This window comes from Mesoplodon mirus, assembly GCF_964341445.2.
Source record: "Mesoplodon mirus genome assembly, chromosome: 12".
Lineage (NCBI taxonomy): Eukaryota > Metazoa > Chordata > Mammalia > Artiodactyla > Ziphiidae > Mesoplodon > Mesoplodon mirus.
The window spans coordinates 100,690,909-100,709,648 of NC_138988.1; the positions used below are offsets into that span (position 1 = coordinate 100,690,909).

The 18,740-nt window shown below is 42.3% G+C and overlaps 1 protein-coding gene across 1 annotated transcript in view; it reads left to right on the top strand.

Moving 5' to 3' along the window:
• The first annotated feature begins 3,155 nt into the window (after positions 1–3,155).
• BLOC1S5 (biogenesis of lysosomal organelles complex 1 subunit 5) overlaps positions 3,156–18,740 on the top strand; it is a 42,451-nt gene continuing 26,866 nt past the window's right edge. Inside the window, exons 1-2 of the mRNA XM_082639068.1 lie at positions 3,156–3,323; positions 7,709–7,791. Of these exons, the coding sequence (XP_082495194.1) occupies positions 3,188–3,323; positions 7,709–7,791 (219 nt within the window). The 5' untranslated portion in view covers positions 3,156–3,187. The remainder of the gene's footprint in view (positions 3,324–7,708; positions 7,792–18,740) is intronic.

Consider the following 18,740-nt stretch of genomic DNA (forward strand, 5'->3'; position numbering starts at 1 on the left):
CAAAGCAAGTCATAAAGTCAGTTCAGACTCCAGGGGAGGGGAAACAAACTCCATCTCTTGATGGGCGGGAAGGGAGGAAACATCGCAGCCATCTTAGAGACTCTCCCACATTCTCTGATCCTTAGCTTCTGTACCTGAAAATGGGTATTTTAATATTTATCCCAACTAGAATAATGAGAAGATGGTATGTTATGTGTGATGACATTTTATAAATCGTAAAGCGCAAAACACTTGCAAGACATTATAGTTATGGCAAATAAAGGTGGATTGGGAGAAAGCGCAGATTATACAGGGCTTTATAAGGAGATAGAGGTTATTGAAATAGTATTTATTGAGCATTTGCTGTGCCAAGCACTGTTCTAAGTACTTTACAGGTATTAACTTCTTTAATCATCACAACTTTATAATATGGATATCTTATTGCTATTCTGTAGAAAAGGAACATCAGGCAAGTGGCACAGTCAGAATCGAACCCAGTTCTGTCTGATTCCAAAGTCTTAACTACTGCACCTGGAATTCTTATATCATAATCAACTGGCAGTTGGGTACGGGGAGGTAGCAGCTACCCCAGAACTACTGAAACAGAATCTGGGGAGGCAGAACCCAGAATCTGCAATTTTAACAGCCATGTTAATGTGGAAGAAGTATCAATCTCACTGTACTAGAGGGAGCCTGAAGCCGAATCTGGCTTCTGTACCCCGACACCAAATTAAATCTTGGAGACAGAGTTTTGGGTGAAGTAGAAAATAGCTTTATTGCTTTGCCAAGCAAAGGAGGCCACAGCAGACTCCTGCTCTCAGAACTATGTGTCCCAATCTAGAGGGGGTAGTGAGAAGTCTTATAGTAATGATTCAAAGAGGGCGTGATCAGCTGGTGGACATTCTTCTGATTGTCCACTTGGTGGGGAAGTAAGTGGGAGTCAGCATCATCAACCTTCTGGTTCTAACCGGTCTGGAGTCAACCTGCTTATTACGGTTAATTTCTCCCACCTGGTAGGGGTTTCAGTATCAGCAAAGATATTGTTATATATCCCTGCCCCAAGGCTGCACTATTTTTTTTTTTTGGCCACACTGCATGGCTTGCGGAATCTTAGTTCCCAGACCAGGGGAACCTGGGATTGAACCCCAGGCCACTGCAGTGAAAGCGCTGAGTCCTATCCACTGGACCATTAAGGAACTTCTGACACTACTGTTTCTTTTCAGGGTTCCTCTGTTGTCTCCGCATCCCCTCCCTTCCCTAATTAGCAACTGTTTGAACCTGCTAGTTGGGACTCTGGGAAGGTCATGGAGGCTGAATGAAACCTATTTTCTGTAATTGAGAAATGAGGGACACAGAATTTTGTGCCCAGGAGCCCCACAGTGTCCTGCTCAGTGTTAAGTCTTCCCAGGTTTTTCAGTAGTTCAAAGAAACTAAGAAGCCAAGCTTAGAGAAGATTTAGTCTGGCAGATGCAGAAGAAAACTTGAATACGAAAAGTGCCTAGAAGTGGGGAGGATAATGAGGGGCTTTAAAAATAATTACGTTTTCTAGAGGTTAATGCCAAAGTGAGGGAAATAAAAGGTTAGAAGCTGGACCCAATAACATGCAATTAACCAAGTTCACATTCTATTTATGAGTTCATCTATTTTATGCCTCTTTGTTATTCCTGTGCTAGAAAACCCCAAGTTCCATCTTCACCGCGCCCCACATGACTTACACAACATTTCAGGTCTGAAGACAAAATATACCTCCCCTGAGAAGTCGTTCCTGGCCACCTCCTGCCCCCAGGTGTCCCACACATGTGCTGCACTTAACTCCATCCTATCATATACAAGGCCCTACACTGTAAATGTTGGTGACTGAGAGACCCTTGAGGGTAAGGACAGTGCAGGAAGAGAGGAGGGAGAAGGGAGAGATTAAGAGATGATTCTTAGAACCACTGGGTGAACACAGGAGATGAAGGAGTCACTGAAAAGTTGCACCGTCTGTTGTTTGAACAGGCACAAATATTAACGCAAGTTCATGTGCCCGACGAAACGTCGGCGTTTGGAGCAGAGAAAGGTTTATTGCAAGGCCATGCAAGGAGATAAGATGGCTCATGTCCTAAAAAGCCTCCTGCTCTCTGAAGGGTTTCGTCAAAGCATTTTTAAAGGCCAAGTGCAAGGTGGGGGGAGGGGTCTGCAGCATACGCGATCAGATCGTGCACAATACTCTGATTGGCTGATGATGAAGGAACAGGGTGGTGTCACAGGGGTTAACTTTATCAGTCCTTAGGCTCCGGGAGGCCTGGGGCTACATGCTCATAGTCATCAAGTAGTTAACATCTTCCATTTGGTGGGGGTGGGTTCACATCTGCGAAACACCTCAGGAAAATTGCATCAATTACTATTATCTAGGTACTTCAGGCAGGAGCTAAAGCAGAGGCTATGGGGTAGGGCCTGTGCCAGGAAGGGAATGACAACTTGTTGAGAATACAAGACCAACTCTAAGGAGTTTAGCAAACAGCAGCACTAGATACAAATCTGTCAGCACCAGATTTGTCTCTTCAAGGCTACGAATCAAAGCAGCCTAGCAAATTATGGTCCCTTCCATAATTACATGCATTTATTTTATCTTAGCCCCTGTAACAACTGGTTGAGATTTTGTAAATACAAATGCCAAGAACAGACGTTTTTGCTCTTTACATGGGCATGAATGAGTCTGAGAAGTGATTTGGGCAAATTACTTAATCTCTAATCCTGTTTCTTCTTTTGTTAGAAAGAAATGACAAAACTGTTTCCCGCAGTTGCCATGATGAGCAAATGTGGCAAAGCATGCACGTCAACAACCTCCATTAAATATCGGTGGCAGGTAACAACACAGATAATGTATTTACACCACTATTATTCATATTCATCTATGACTAGATCCCCTCTCCGCCAACCTCTCTAAACCACGATAAATTCCAGCAGGTTTAGGGAGGAATAAATTGAGCTCTAACTTTCAGACACCTTCCTATTCCGGCAGCATCTGCCCTAACCCAGCATGGCGGCACCGGCTTCTTCAAGCTCATGTCCCTGGCCACACCATAGTGGTTTTATGGGAACCGCCCGCTGGGTAGACTCAGCTTCCCCGATGCCCTTTGATGACGCCAAAACCCCGCGCGGGGAAAGCGGGCCGCGTAGGTTTGCGCAGGCGCAGCGCGGCCGCGGGTGGGCGGAGCTGGCCGGGATGAGCGGCGGAGGGACGGAGACCCCCGAGGTTTGTGAGGCCGCCCCGGGCGGCGGCGGCGGCGGCGGCGGCGGCAGCAGCAAGAAGAAGGACTCGCTGGGGACCGCGGGCTCGCCAGCCCACCTCATTATCAAGGGTACGGAGTACTAGGGTTCTCGGCCCGGTGGTCCCAGCGCGGCGGGACCCAGGTCGACCCCCGGCTCCCGGGCGGCTTGGCGTTTGCGGTGGGGCGGTGGGTGGGTGGGTGGGGGGAGGGGTCTGTGCGCGTTGGCGCCTGTTTTCCCGCCCCAGGTGCCTCCCAGTAACAGCAAACCGCCGTAGCCCCTCCTGCTTCCTCGTAGAAGCCGCAGCCGGGAGCCGTCGGGCTGCCCTCTCCCCTCCCCCAGCCCGGGACCCTGCGTGGAGCTGCCGTGGACGCGGGCTCGCGACCCACGTGTGATGCCCTGAACTTGGGAGTCGGGAAGAGCCCGCGCACCCAGGCAGGCCGCTTAGGAGGTGTGTGCCTAGGTCGTTCGCTCTGACCCTGTCTGCTCCTGGGTCGTGCAAGGTGGAAACGAGAGAACATGAAGGCATCTTAAAACACGAAAGGCCCCCAACACGTGTTCCGATGTCCACTCGTCCCGTCTGCTTTGAGCTGGGAGAAGGTCACAACCTAGCTACAGCCCGGATTCTCACAGAACCTGAATTGGTTTGATTCTCCAAGCTCTCAATAACTGTTTCCTGCAGGAAGATCTTTGCCAGTTAAATACCGCACCGCCTCATCTCCGTCCTCTTAACCCCCTCGCTTCTGCCGGCAGCCCTACCGTCTTGCAGTGTTGAAACCCTTGTAGGATTCCAGCGCCCCTCAGCGCTGCCCAGGGAATGGCATCCTCGTGTTCATGCCTGTTGCATTTTAACCGTATCTGTCAGGTTTGTGTAGAATTCAGCTGTCTCAGATCTAGTGAGTTACAATTCAGATGTCTCAAATCTAGTGGGCGTAGTGCATGGGTGTTAGGCGTTAATTATAATTGTTTACATGTGCAATCTTAGTGAACTATTAAATTTTTTTAAATTACGGTAAAATACATGGAATATAAAGTTTCCCTTAATCATATTTTAGCATACAATTCAGCGGCATTGGTACGTTTCACGTTGTTGTGAAACCGTCACCACCATCCAGCTCCATAATTATTTCATCTTCCCAGACTGAAGCTGTGTACCCATTGAACACGGACTCCCCAGTCTCCCCTTTCCCCCGCCCCAGCCACCCACCATTTTACTTTCTGAATGTGGCTACTTAGGTACTTCATATAAGTAAAATCGTGCATGTGTCAGAATTTCCTTCCTTTTTAAAGCTGAATATGATTCAGATATTTCATTGTATACACACACACACACACACACACACACACACCACATTTTGGGTATACATTCATCCATGGATGGACACTGGGATTGCTTCCCATTTTTGGCCCTTGTGAGCATGGATGTACAAATATCAAGTTCTTGCTTTCAGTTGTTTTGGATATATACCCACAGCTGAATTGCTGGATCAAATGATAAATCTATTTGTAACTGTGAGCAGCTACTATACTGTTTTCCATAGTGGCTGAACCGTTTTACATTCCACCAACAGTTCACAAGTGTTCTCCACAACCTAAACAATACTTGTTATTTTCTGTTTCTTTGGTAGTGGCCTTTCTAATGGGTGTGAGGTAGTATCTTGTAGTTTCGTTTTTGGTTTTTTAATATTTATTTATTTTGGCTTCGCCAGGTCTTAGTTGCGGCACATGGGATCTGGTTCCCTGACCAGGGATCGAACCCGGGCCCCCTGCCCTGGGAGCTCGGTGTCTTACCCACTGGACCACCAGGGAAGTCCCAGTATCTTGTAGTTTTGATTTGCATTTCCCTAAGGTTAATGATGTTGAACATCTTTTTATGTGCCTACTAGACGTTTGTAAATCTTATTTGGAGAAATGTCTGTTCAAGTGTTTTGCCCATTTTTTAATCAGGTAGTGTGTTTTGTTGTTGTTGAATTATAGGAGGTCTTTTTCTATTCCGGATATTAGCCACTTCACAGCCATGATTTGCATATATTTTCTCCCATTCCATGGGTTGCCTTTTCACTCTGTTGATTGTGTCCTTTGATGCACAGAAGTTTGTGATTTTGATGTAGTACTTTTTTTTTTAAATTGAAGTACAGTTGATTTACAATATATTAGTTTCAGATGTAGTACTTTCTTTAAAAGAAGGTAATTCAAAGGAAGTTTTTCAGGTTAATTCAAAATTGAGTTATAATTGAAAATATGTCTAGAACCTTCTTGGGTTTTTTTGTGGAACCATTTACTATTTTCATTATGAAAATCTGTTTTTAGTTCATCTTACTTGAAGACTATCAATTGTGAAAATATACGTGTCGAGTTTTATTGCCAGGGTCTAGTGAAAGGGAAATATATAAATAAATGATTTCAATACTTAGGCCCCAGGTCTCTGAGGTTTTCTGGGCTGTGGTTGGCTGTTAGGAGACGGGGAGCTTCCTGGGGCATGGAGTGTCTGACCTGAGTCTTGAAGAATAAAGGGTTAGTAGTTGAGAAAAGAGGGCAAGGATATTTTGGACTTAGTTTGGAACAGCATGAGCAAAGGCGTGGAGGCCTGAGTCAGCATGGCATGTCTGGGAAACTACACGTGGGAATCAGACCGAAGAAGAATTCTTGCCTTTTAAGGAGATTGGACTTCTTGTTGAATGTTCCATATTGTTATGGAACAACAAGTACAAGAGTCTTGTGGTTAGATCTGTGTTTTAAATAGAGGACTCAGGCAGGTACAGTGGATCCTCATCTTGCAGGTTGCTCATTTGTGAACTAGCCTACTTTATAAAGTGAATTTGTAACTGCAGAATCAGAGAATACAAAGGGCCTACTGTCCTGCAGATAAGCAGAATTGACTGTACATGGAGTGGGTTGAAGAGGGGTGTGACTCACTCTGTTGAAACAGTCCAAGACAAGCAAGGATGGAACAGAAGGGATGGATTTGAGAAGCAGTGAGGTGACAATGGTGGCGATGTGGGTGTTATCAGAAGAATTTACTCTGCAGTAAATTGTTCCTTATGATGGGCAAAGAGATCCACATACTACATTAAAGGTCTGCAAATCCAGGGCCAGAACTTTATTAGATAATGAGAGATCTGCAGTTTACTGTGTCTTTTCTTGTCTCATAGTCTGTTGAAGTGTTTATTTCTGTCTTTTATGTGAAGAGATTGTCTAACTCCCACGTTAGAGTATGAACTTTGGAGAACAAAGGATTATATCTTTTGTCTTGTTAACAAACAACAAAAGAGTGCTTTGCCTGTAGCAGGGCTAGGATTGAGTTTATGTGGAAATATGTGGCTTACCTTCACATGATTAAACTGAGAGGATTTGTTTGTAATCCTTGGGATACCTGCAACTCTGAATTATTATAATGTGTTTGTTTTGTTGTTATAATGTTATTACAAAACCAGCTTAATTTCTGTGGTCTTGTGTGTTTCAGAATCTTTTTCCCCCTAATCTTCACATCTTAAGTTTTGGAGCGCAGTCAGGGTTTCAGAAGTGATCATTATCCACTTCTGAACAGAATTGAATTCTCCAAAGACTAAGTAAATTCCCATTACATCAGGCCACAGACACAGATATCCCAAAATCAGTGTAATGGCTTCTCCGTCATGTAGAAAAATGTATGTTAACCCTCTGTGGATGATACAAACAATTTGGTCTCTGAGATACTCACTGGAGTAGAGAGGAAATTTCAGGACAGTGTGGTAAGTGGTATCAGAGCAGAATATACCCCGGGATGACTCACCAAAAACAGTTAAAATTCAGAACTTTTTTTCCTTAATTATGACTTATAAAGACTTACAATGAACACTCACCACCCATATTAATAAACACACGTGAAGAGCCCCATCGTGCCCTTTGCTCTCATTGCACGGCCCTCCCTCCTCTAAGGTAACCGCTGTCTTGAATTTGGTGTTTATCGTTCTCGTGCATTTCTTTATAGCTTTATGGCTTCTGTATATGTCCCAACAGGAAGTGATTTTGCGTATTTTGAAAGTTTATATAAATGGCTCTATCCTTCTGAAAGCTGCTTTTTTGCTTAACATTTTATTTGTGGGATTTATCCTTGTTAATAAATGTAACCCCACTGTATTCATTTTCACTCACTGATTTGTAATATCCATCCTATGAGTATGTTAGGTCGTTCCCCTTTTTTTCTCTTTTGACGTTATATTCATGCGGTAGTAAACATTATGCATTTCTCTTTCCTTTGTTTAAGAGTTTTTCTAGGGCACATACTTGGTCATGAAATTGCTAGGTATACGTCTTCAACTTTATTAGATATTGCCAAATTGCCCTCAAAAGTACTTTACCAAGTTACTGACTGGATAATCCATAGTCCGAACTGGATTTTAACCTTCATACGTTTATGGGAACAGGAAGAGTAAAACAAGCTAGAGATTGTGCCACTTAGCGTGGATTGACCGTGAATTTCATTTTGTCTTTACAGATCTCGGAGAAATTCATTCAAGACTGTTAGATCACAGACCAGTTATCCAAGGTGAAACCCGTTATTTTGTGAAAGAGTTTGAAGTGAGTATTTGAAACCTATTTTGTAAAAAGACTGCCCTAATTGTTAGCGTGTTAATATACGGAAGGGAAATTCCCTAGTTAGAAAATCTATGATTTCTGTTCATGTGTTCATAAAATATACAAAGTATTCAGAGGCATTGACATGAATGGAGGGCGCACGAGGGTAGACAGCAGGCGCCTTGGGCTCCAGTTCCGGTGCCTGCTCTCGGGTGTGTACTGTCTGTTGAGCTCGGGTTTTCATGTATAAAATGAGATATAATGAAAAAAGTGATTTTACAGGTGAATGGCTCAGTTGTGCAGACCCATTTTCTATATCTTTTTTCTCATTTGGGGCAGCAACATCTACCCAAAGCACTCAAGTTAAAACATGAGAATCGCCCTTGGCTCTTCCCTCCCCCTTAGGTTACATTCAGTGGTCAGGCCTTCCAAATGTTACCTAGCAAATCTCTGTCCTTTCTGATTGGTGTGCCTGCTCTGTCAACCCAGTCAAATCCAGTCTTCACCCTGCTGCCAGAGCGCTCTGACGTTAACTTTTTAAAAACCTTTGATATCATTTCTGTCTACAGGACAAAGCCCAGCATCCTTCTGTGACCCGGCTCCTATCTTTCTAGCCTTACCATCTCCCACCCCACCTTGTGTGCTATGTCCCAACAGTCCTGATGCACTAGCCTGCCGTTCTGTTTCGTTTGACGGTGATTTTTGCACATGTACAATTGGTTCACTGTGCGTTGAATAGTAACATCCCAAGCTGCTGTTGGGTAGATGGTAAATGATGTTACACAAGCAGTTTTGTGATTTTGTGGAAGTTAGGGTTTTCTTTTATTTCTTTTTTTTCTTTTTTTTTTCTTTTTTTTGGCCTCACGGCTTGCAGGATCTTAGTTCCCCGGCCAGTGATTGAACCCCCTGGCAGTGAGAGCACCAAGTCCTAACCATTGGACCGTCAGAGAATTCCCGGGGTTTTATTTTCAAATGAGACTCCAACCAAGCAGGCAGGCTAAACCTGCTAAAAGGAGAGAACCTTTCCATAAACCCTTTAACAGTACAGAAAGCCTGTGGCACAGAGCACTGAAAACAAACAGAGCTGCAGCATTACACACCATTGCTGGGTTCAGGAGACTCAGTCTGCCTAATACCTGCTTCACGGGGTTAGTGTGAAGATTAAAGGTGTGTGTATCTTAGAATATTTTCTGGTCCCTAGGAATAACCATTCGTTATCTTTGTCATCATTACTGTTGCTGTTGTAGAGTAAGAATAATTATCCCACAGACAGAAGATTAACCGTAGACTGTTCCCTCATCACGCTATGTAAAGATTATTAACAATTCAATAGTGAGGATAAAGTAGTGGGAATAAAGTCTGGGCACAGCATGGTGGGTACTCTGCTCTGCTCACAGTCTTACAAGGTTAAAATCAAGGAGCTGTCTAGGCTCCATTCTTAATTGGTGCTCAGGGTCCTCTTTCTGACTCACAGGATTTTGGCAGGACTCAGTTCCTTGCCCAGGTAGACGAAGTTCCCATTTCCTTGCTTGCTGTTGGCCGGGGCCGCTCTCAGCTCCTAGAGGCCACCCATATTCCCTGCCACACGGCCCCTTCCTTCTTCAAAGACATAAGTGAAGTCTCCCTTTCATGCTTTAAACCTCTTACCAAGAAGAGTCCCCTCCCTGTTAAGGACTCACCTGATGGAGTCAGGCCCTCTAGGGATAATCTCCTTTTCTTAAAGTCAGCTTATTCGGGGCTTTAAGTAAACCTGCAGAATAGCTATACAACAGCACCTCGGTAGGGTTTGACTGAATAACTGAGAGGTGTGTATATCCTAGGGGTGGTGCTCTCAGGGACCATCTTGAAGTCTGCCTTCCATGAGCTCTTATTACTACCGGTATTTTCCTTACTCTTTGCTTAGTTATTGCCCGTTGTCCTCCCTAGAATATAGACACTTACCTTTTTTTTTTGCGGTACGCGGGCCTCTCACTGTTGTGGCCTCTCCCGTTGCGGAGCACAGGCTCCGGACACGCAGGCTCAGCGGCTATGGCTCACGGGCCCAGCCGCTCCATGGTATGTGGGATCTTCCTGGACCGGGGCACGAACCCACGTCCCCTGCGTTGGCAGGCGGACTCCCAACCACTGCACCACCAGGGAAGCCCAGACACTTAGCTTTCTTATGCTCTGTTGTGTTCAAAGTGCCTGAAAGAATGTCTTGTGCATTGTAGGGTAGGTACTTAATATGATTCAAAAGCACAATTAACAGAGCTTGGCCTAAAACCTGGCTTTTCCAGCATCCTTTCATAAGTCATCTTTCTTTATTTTTTGCCAGTCTGGTTAATTTGAAATGCTAAATAGCTTTTATTTTTTAAAAGTTTGTAAATGTATATCTAAAGGCCTACTTTATATTAAAAGAAGCATAGAATTTTGGAATTAAGATGGCTTCTCTAATCCAACACCCCCCCACCCCCCCACCCCCGCTTCACTGATCCCAGAGATGGAAAGAAATGTGCAGAAGGTCACACAGCTGATTAGTGGCTGAGTGCTCATTAGATAATGTAGGTGGTTCCTGTGAAAGGGCTGTACAAGCAAGACTGAGTCTTGAATGGATGATGAAAGAAGTGTTATTTCATTTATGCTGCGGAATATGTTATACTGAAGAACTCACTCCCTTTTGAAGCCAACACCTCTGTTAACTGGGGCCGAGAGAAGACGGGCGTGTGCCTGAGAGGAGAGCAGTTAGTTACTGGGTTCCACGTTGTTCAGCCCTCCAGGGTCTCTCTGGAGACAGGGCTGTGCTGAAGCGTAAAAGAACATGGGCCTTGGAGCTGGACATGTGACGTATCTGGGCTCATCCTGGTATCCCTCTTCCTAGCTGTGATTATTTGCTTTATTAAGGCCTAGTTTCCTCTTTTTTAAAACGGGAACAATAATGCATACTGCAGAGTTTTTGTGAGGATTAAGTAATGTATCATTTTTTTAAATCCCTGGTATGTCGATGTTAGGCAGGTGTTGGTAACTTATTATTAAGAGAAAGATGGGAGCAAGTAAAATCAAATTAAAATTGTATTCAGAATTTGCAATACTTTGAATGAGTTTTGGTTCAGTTTTTAATATCTTTAGGGAAAACAGCGATTTGCTAAGCAAATGGCATAGACATCTCAGGAAAATGTTTACTAAAGAATAAAATTTTCACACTGGGTATGACAGATGTAAGCTTATTATAGAAAGTGAAACAAACTGTCTTCAGCACTTATTTTGTGTGAGACCTCCTGTCAGGAACCAGTGCTGTATCCCTGAGTAAGACAGACAGGGGCCCAGCCTTTATGCAGCAGGGCAGGCTCATGTAGTCACTGAAGAATGGTCTCTGAAGGGCTCAAAAATATTTCGTCTGCTGCGTTTGCGCTCTCGCCAGCTAATTGGTCACATGACTCCTCTTCTTGAAAAGAACTTGATGCCGTCCTTTCACGCAGTCACCTCCCCGGTCCGTCTTTTTTAGTGTCTCCTGGAAGCTTTCCTGTACATCAGGCTCGGCTGCCTTTTCTGTCTGTTACACACTAACCTTTCCCCTCAAATTATGAGAGAAAAGCTGAAAGCATTTTAGAGATTTAGATTTGAATAGATATGTGCATTACTTACCGTTCTTTTCTATCTTGGCCCAAATAAAAACATCCTCTGTTTAATAAAAGTGGTCTTTCCCCAGCGTCGCACGGCTGGACCGGAGGAGCGGGGAGGCAGGGCTGTCAGGGCTTCCTACAAGTTTCATCTTTTTTATTTAAATCGAAGTACAGTTGATTTACAGTGTTTCAGGTGTACAGCAGAGTGATTCAGTTATACATATATATATATATACACGCACACCCATACATATATATGTATATTCTTTGTTAGATTCTTTTCCATTACAGGTTATTACATGATATTGTATATGGTTCCATGTGCCACACAGTAGGTCCTTAAGTTTTGTCTTCCCTAGGTCACTTAAATGTGGTTCACTTGAAGAAAAACTGGCTAGCATTTAAAAGGAAACTCGTTTATAGTTTATATATTTTTAAAAGTTAACGCACGCGGCAACGATAATCTTTTTCTTTATAAAATTTTCTTTCTAAAAGAAGGGAGTAAGTGCCACACGGTGGCAGCATTACTTAAATTATCAATGTTCTATTATAATATTTTAAGCTCTCTTTTTGTGTTTGGTAGTATTTCAGGACAGTTGACTGTCCTGCTCCCAGCTGCACACAGCTCTTTTATTCCCCCCGATTCCAGTAAATACTATGAACAGAGATCCCGGCAGGGCCCCTCCAGTGAGCCTGTCTGGTTGTGTCAGCGAGTAAAGGCGTGATCTTCTGCACTGTTATCTTTCCAGCTGCAGAGACGCCGGGGCCTCTCTCGTGTGGGACACAGGGGAGGCCGTGCAGGTCAGCGTTTATGAAGTGCTTAGGGGCTGTGCAGTCCTGCACGAACTCATCTTCAGCAAACCTCAGTCTCTGACTGCTTTATTGACTGGTTCCTGAATACCTTGGTGTATCATAAGGAAGGTGTTTGGTCACTAGTGACAGACACCTGAGGAGAGTGGCTTTCCTAAGTGCTTACTTTCCTCTCACAGCAGCCAGAGCCTGGGGCTGGTGTGGCAGCCCCAGGACGTCAGCTCTTCCTCCAGCTTCTCCTTCTTCCGCACTGCCGTGCTGCTCTCACCCCAGGCTCACGCTCACAGGGTAGCTGTGGGAGTCCAGCCGTGGTGCGTGCACTTCATGCAGCAGAAAGGACGGCAGGTGGGCGACGGCTAGCTGTGTCTGTTACGCGCAGGTTTACCAGCACGTGGTACTTGGGTGTTGAGAGGAGGAGAGGAGGGGGATGGATCCAGAGCTGTCTGTCACACTGGGTACGCAAAAATAGATACGAAACCGTCTCTACCTTCAGGAATTTACAGTCTGCGGAGAACAGATTGTAATGGTGAAATTATTATGATAAAATAAGCACAAAGTGATTGAAATCTCAGAAGAGGAGATAACTCCCAGCTGAGCTGGGAGGGAAATCTTCAGAAGGGGGCTGATACTTGAACTGAGAAAGAAAAATAGATGTTAGAGAAAGAGGGAAAAAATGGAGGAAATGTTGATTAAAATTGAGGCAAAAAAATTTGTTAAAATAAGTACAGTAGTTACAGGACGTGTGAGGGTTCTTATTACTGCATCTGAATGTGAGTTGTACTGATAAAAAGATAAAGTCCCTTAAAAGGCAGCACAGACAAGAATTTCATTTGACATCTGATCTCATTTTTGTTAGGTTGTAAGAGTAGCTGTCAGGGGTATTAAATATCAGGAAGAAGTCGATCCCATGTGGCATGTAATAGATTCATGTATGTATGATAACGGTTTTAAAACTTGTGAGAAAAAAAAACTTGTGGGATTGACCATTTTGTGATGGAAAGAAAATTTTAAATACTACATCGGTCTCTCATTTCCTCTCTAATACTATCAAGTTACATCTTTAATGTAAATATTACAGTGACTGTACTAACATTATGAACAATTGCTAACATTTGGAAGCATTTAGTGCCAGGCACTGTCTTGAAGCACATTACCTGAGCGCTTGTTATTAATTTCAACTTGAGAAAAATTAACTGTATATTTAATCTTATGGGGTGTTATACATCAGAAACCAAGCTTCATTGGTGCTGTGCTTTGCTCTGAGAATTTTCACCCCAGAAATAATATTCATGTAACAAATAAACAGATGTTGGTTTATAGTCTTCCCTTTTTTTTTTTTTTTTTTTTGCGGTACACGGGCCTCTCACTGTTGTGGCCTCTCCCGTTGTGGAGCACAGGCTCCGGACGCGCAGGCTCAGCGGCCACAGCCCACGGGCCCAGCCGCTCCGCGGCATGTGGGATCTTTCCGGACCGGGGCACGAACCCGTGTCCCCTGCATCGGCAGGCGGACTCTCAACCACTGCGCCACCAGGGAAGCCCTATAGTCTTCCTTTTGTAGTAGGTGTCAACCGTATACCTTAGCCAAAAATATCAGCATAAAAACAAGCACATACCAGATGGGCCTATTTGTTGTTTAAATTATTGTCATTAATGGGCTGTTAGAGAGGTGACGGTACAAATTCACTTACTATAACGTGTAATTTAAGGCTAAACAATGGCTATAAGGGAGAGAGCCTAACCAGGTCACATGCGGTGGCTCTGTCTTCTGCCCATGTAGATACAGCCTATCAGAAAACGGAAGGAGAGGGGAGGGCATATGAAAAGGAGACTGTCCTCAGTTGTTGCCTTATCAGTATTAACTGGGAGGGAAAGGATGCTATTGCAGATTAGATTCTGAGGGCGAGGGAAAGGCTAGAGACAGAAGAGGTGACCACCTAATACTAATCTTGCTTAGAGTAGGGAACCAACAGACAGTAGCCAGAGTGGAGACCAGGGTATTGTAAGAAGTATTAGTGTAAACATAACCATGAGAACAAAAGCGCCAACTTTTTAAAATACTGAAAGAGATACCCAAAAGAGAGAACAAATAGACTGCATGACCACATAGAGAAAGATTATATACGTTGTGGGTGTGTGTGTGTTAATCAGCGTGACTCAGTGAAATAAGAAAAGTCTGTATATCATGTTTCTGTTTAAGAAGGAATTGAAATATATTTATACATATGTGTATATACACACATATGTTTATATATGCGTCTGTGTATATACATACACATACCTATGTATACGTGTAGATGTATATCCTTAAGACAACGGCAGGATAAAAATGTAAAAATAATTCTCTAAAGAGAGTGATAGCAGGAATAGGATTCAAAAGATAGTGGTAGAAGCTAGACTTTTTTGAATATATATATTTTTAGATGTAGTTTGGGAGCCATGTAAATACGTTACATAATTTAAAAGAAAATTAAATTTTAAGGAGCAATCCCTAAAAATCAAGTAACATGTAAAAAAGCAAACCTATTTTCCTAGATGGTGGCATTGCCACGCAGAGAAATTCTTCCAGGTAACTTTAAAACGCAGTAATTTGACTGTGTACATTTCTAGTGGAATACCCTTCAGAGCAGAAAGTTAAAAAAAAAAAATCCCTGAAATTATTTTCAGTAATTTTGTTAATTCTGGCACTGGTATTGTTATTTCATTGACTTGGTGATAAAGCAAATGAGTAACTCTGTTGGTATTTTGAGAATTGAAAAAGAAACATAAAGACAGGAGGGTAATTAAAAATCCTGTAGTCCCGAATTTAAGGTTTTTTAAAAAAAATAAATTCATTTATTTATTTATTTTTGGCTGTGTTGGGTCTTTGTTGCGGTGCGCGGGCTTTTTCTTGTTGTGGCGAGCGGGGGCTTCTCTTCGTTGCGGTGCACGGGCTCTAGGCGCGCAGTCTCAGTAGTTGTGGCTTGCGGGCTCTAGAGCGCAGGCTCAGTAGTTATGGTGCACAGGCTTAGTTCTCCGTGGCATGTGGAATCTTCCCAGACCAGGGCTCAAACTCGTCCCCTGCATTGGCAGGTGGATTCTTAACCATTGAGCCACCAAGGAAGTCCCCTGAATTTAAGTTTGATTATGAATGTGAACTTAAGATGTTTCTTTTCTTTTCACAAAAATACCTATTTCCTAGCCTTGTCCACTCAAAGGGCTAGAAATGATGACTGACCCTTAGTGCTCAGTCTCTAAATACCAGTGGTGTTTAGAGACCTGCTGATTCCTAGTCTGGGTCAGGAAATGGACAAGAAGAGCCTGGAGCATCAGGTCTAACTAGAAAGCAAAGAAGCTACTAAGGAGCACTGGGGTTTGGACTGAAGCATTCCAGAGCCAAGGTAAATAGGCTCTCCCTGGAAATAGATAGGATGATTTCAGCATCAGGGAGGGCAAATACTGCAATGGATTAAAAACTTCAAATATTCTTATGAGTCATAGGAATGCGTGGAAACATACCAAAAAAAAAAAACCTTTAGCAAATTTAGGAAACCAAACCATTATTTTTGAAACTGGTGAATAAAGAGAAATAATCAAATGTTTTATTCTGCCTTTCATATGAGCATATCTCAGAGTAACCAAATAGTTGTCGAGGGGAAATTTCTCTTTATGAAAGTATTCCTGCTGATAAATGAAGACAGAATGTTACCAGCATCCTGTTGAAAGTGCACAGCCCACCTCTGAAATATTCCCTTTTTTTTTTTTGAATTTTATTTTACTTTTCTTATACAGCAGGTTCTTACTAGCTATTTTATACATATTAGTGTACATATGTCAATCGCAATCTCCCAATTCATCACACCACCACACACACACACCCTCCCCACTTTCCCCCCTTGATGTCCATATGTTTATTCTCTACATCTGTGTCTCAGTTTCTCCTTTGCAAACCAGTTCATCTGTACCATTTTTCTAGATTCCACATATAGGCGTTAATAAACGATATTTGTTTTTTCTCTTTCTGACTTACTTCACTGTGTATGACAGACTATAGATCCATCCAGGTTTCTACAGTGACCCAGTTTCGTTCCTTTTTATGGCTGAATAATATTCCACTGGGTATATGTACCGCATCTTCTTTATCCATTTGTCTGTCACTGGGCATTTAGGTTGCGTCCATGACCTGGCTATTGTAAATAGTGCTGCAGTGAACATTGGGGTGCATGTGTCTTTTTGAATTATGGTTTTCTCAGGGTATATGCCCAGTAGTGGGATTGCTGGGTCGTATGGTAGTTCTATTTTTAGTTTTTTAAGAAACCTCCATACTGTTCTTCATAGTGGCTGTACCAATTTACATTCCCACCAGCAGTGCAAGAGGGTTCCCTTTTCCCATTTGTTGTTTGTAGATTTTCTGATGATGTCCATTCTAACTGGTATGAGGTGATACCTCATTGTAGTTTTGATTTGCATTTCTCTAATAATTAGTGATGTTGAGCAGCTTTTCATGTGCTTCATGGCCATCTGTATGTCTTCTTTGGAGAAATGTCTATTTAGGTCTTCTGCCCATTTTTGCATTGGGTTGTTTGTTTTTTAGTATACAGCTGCATGAGCTGTTGATATATTTTGGAGGTTAATCCTTTGTCCGTTGATTCGTTTGCAAATATTTTCTCCCATTCTGAGGGTTGTCTTTTCGTCTTGTTTATAGTTTCCTTTGCTGTGCCAAAGCTTTGAAGCTTCAGTATGTCCCATTTGTTTATTTTTGTTTTTATTTCCATTATTCTAGGAAGTGGGTTAAAAAAGATCTTGCTGTGATTTATATCAAAGAGTGTTCTTCCTATGTTTTCCTCTAAGAGTTTTATAGTGTCCAGTCTTACATTTAGGTCCCTAATCCATTTTGAGTTTAGTTTTTGTGTATGGTGTTAGGGAGTGTTTCAATTTCATTCTTTTACATGTAGCTGTCCAGTTTTCCCAGCACCACTTATTGAAGGGACTGTCTTTTCTCCATTGTATATCCTTGCCTCCTTTGTCATAGATCAGTTGACCATAGGTGCATGGGTTTATCTCTGCGCTTTGTATCTTGTTCCATTGATCTATGTTTCTGTTTTTGTGCCAGTACCATATTTTCTTGATTACTGTAGCTTTATAGTATAGTCTGAAGTCAGAGAGTCTGATTCCTCCAGCTCTGTTTTTTTCCCTCAAGACTGCTTTGGCTATTTGGGGTCTTTTGTGTCTCTATACAAATTTTAATATTTTTTGTTCTAGTTCTGTAAAAAATGCCGTTAGTAATTTGATAGGGATTGCATTGAATCTGTAGATTGCTTTGGGTAGTATAGTCATTTTCACAGTATTGATTCTTCCAATCCAAGAACATGGTATATCTCTTCCTCTGTTTGTATCATCTTTAATTTCTTTCATCAGTGTCTTACAGTTTTCTGCATACAGGTCTTTTGTTTTCCTAGGTAGGTTTATTCCTAGGTATTTTATTCTTTTTGTTGCAATGGTAAATGGGAGTGTTTCCTTAATTTCTCTTTCAGATTTTTCATCATTAGTGTATAGGAATGCAAGAGATTTCTGTGCATTAATTTTGTATCCTGAATCATTACCAAATTCATTGATTAGCTCTAGGAGTTTTCTGGTGGCATGTTTAGGATTCTCTATGTATAATATCATGTCATCTGCAAACAGTGACAGTTTTACTTCTTCTTTTCCAATTTGTATTCCTTTTATTTCTTTTTCTTCTCTGATTGCTGTGGCTAGCACTTTAAAAACTATGTTGAATAATAGTGGCAAGAGTGGACATCCTTGTCTTGTTCCTGATCTTAGAGGAAATGCTTTTAGTTTTCCACCATTGAGAATGATGTTTGCTGTGGGTTTGTCATATATGGTCTTTATTATGTTGATGTAGGTTCCCTCTATGCCCACTTTCTGGAGAGTTTTTATCATAAATGGATGTTGAATTTTGTCAAAAGCTTTTTCTGCATCTATTGAGATGATCATATGGTTTTTATTCTTCAATTTGTTAATACGGTGTATCACATTGATTTGCATATGTTGAAGAATCCTTGCATCCCTGGGATAAATCCCACTTGATCGTGGTGTATGATCCTTTTAATGTGTTGCTGGATTCTGTTTGCTAGTGTTTTGTTGAGGATTTTTGTATCTATAGTCATCAGTGATATTGGTCTGTAATTTTCTTTTTTTTTTTGTAGTATCTTTGTCTGGTTTTGGTATCAGGGTGATGGTGGCTTCATAGAATGAGTTTGGGAGTGTTCCTTCCTCTGCAATTTTTTGGAAGAGTTTGAGAAGGATGGGTGTCACCTCTTCTCTAAATGTTTGGTAGAATTCACCTGTGAAGCCATCTGGTCCTGGACTTTTGTTTGTTGGAAGATTTTTAATCACAGTTTCAATTTCATTACTTGTGATTGGTCTGATCATATTTTCTATTTTTTCCTGGTTCAGTCTTGGAAGGTTATACCTTTCTAAGAGTTTGTCCATTTCTTCCAGGTTGTCCATTTTATTGGCATAGTTGCTTGTAGTAGTCTCTTAGGATGCTTTGTATTTCTGCGG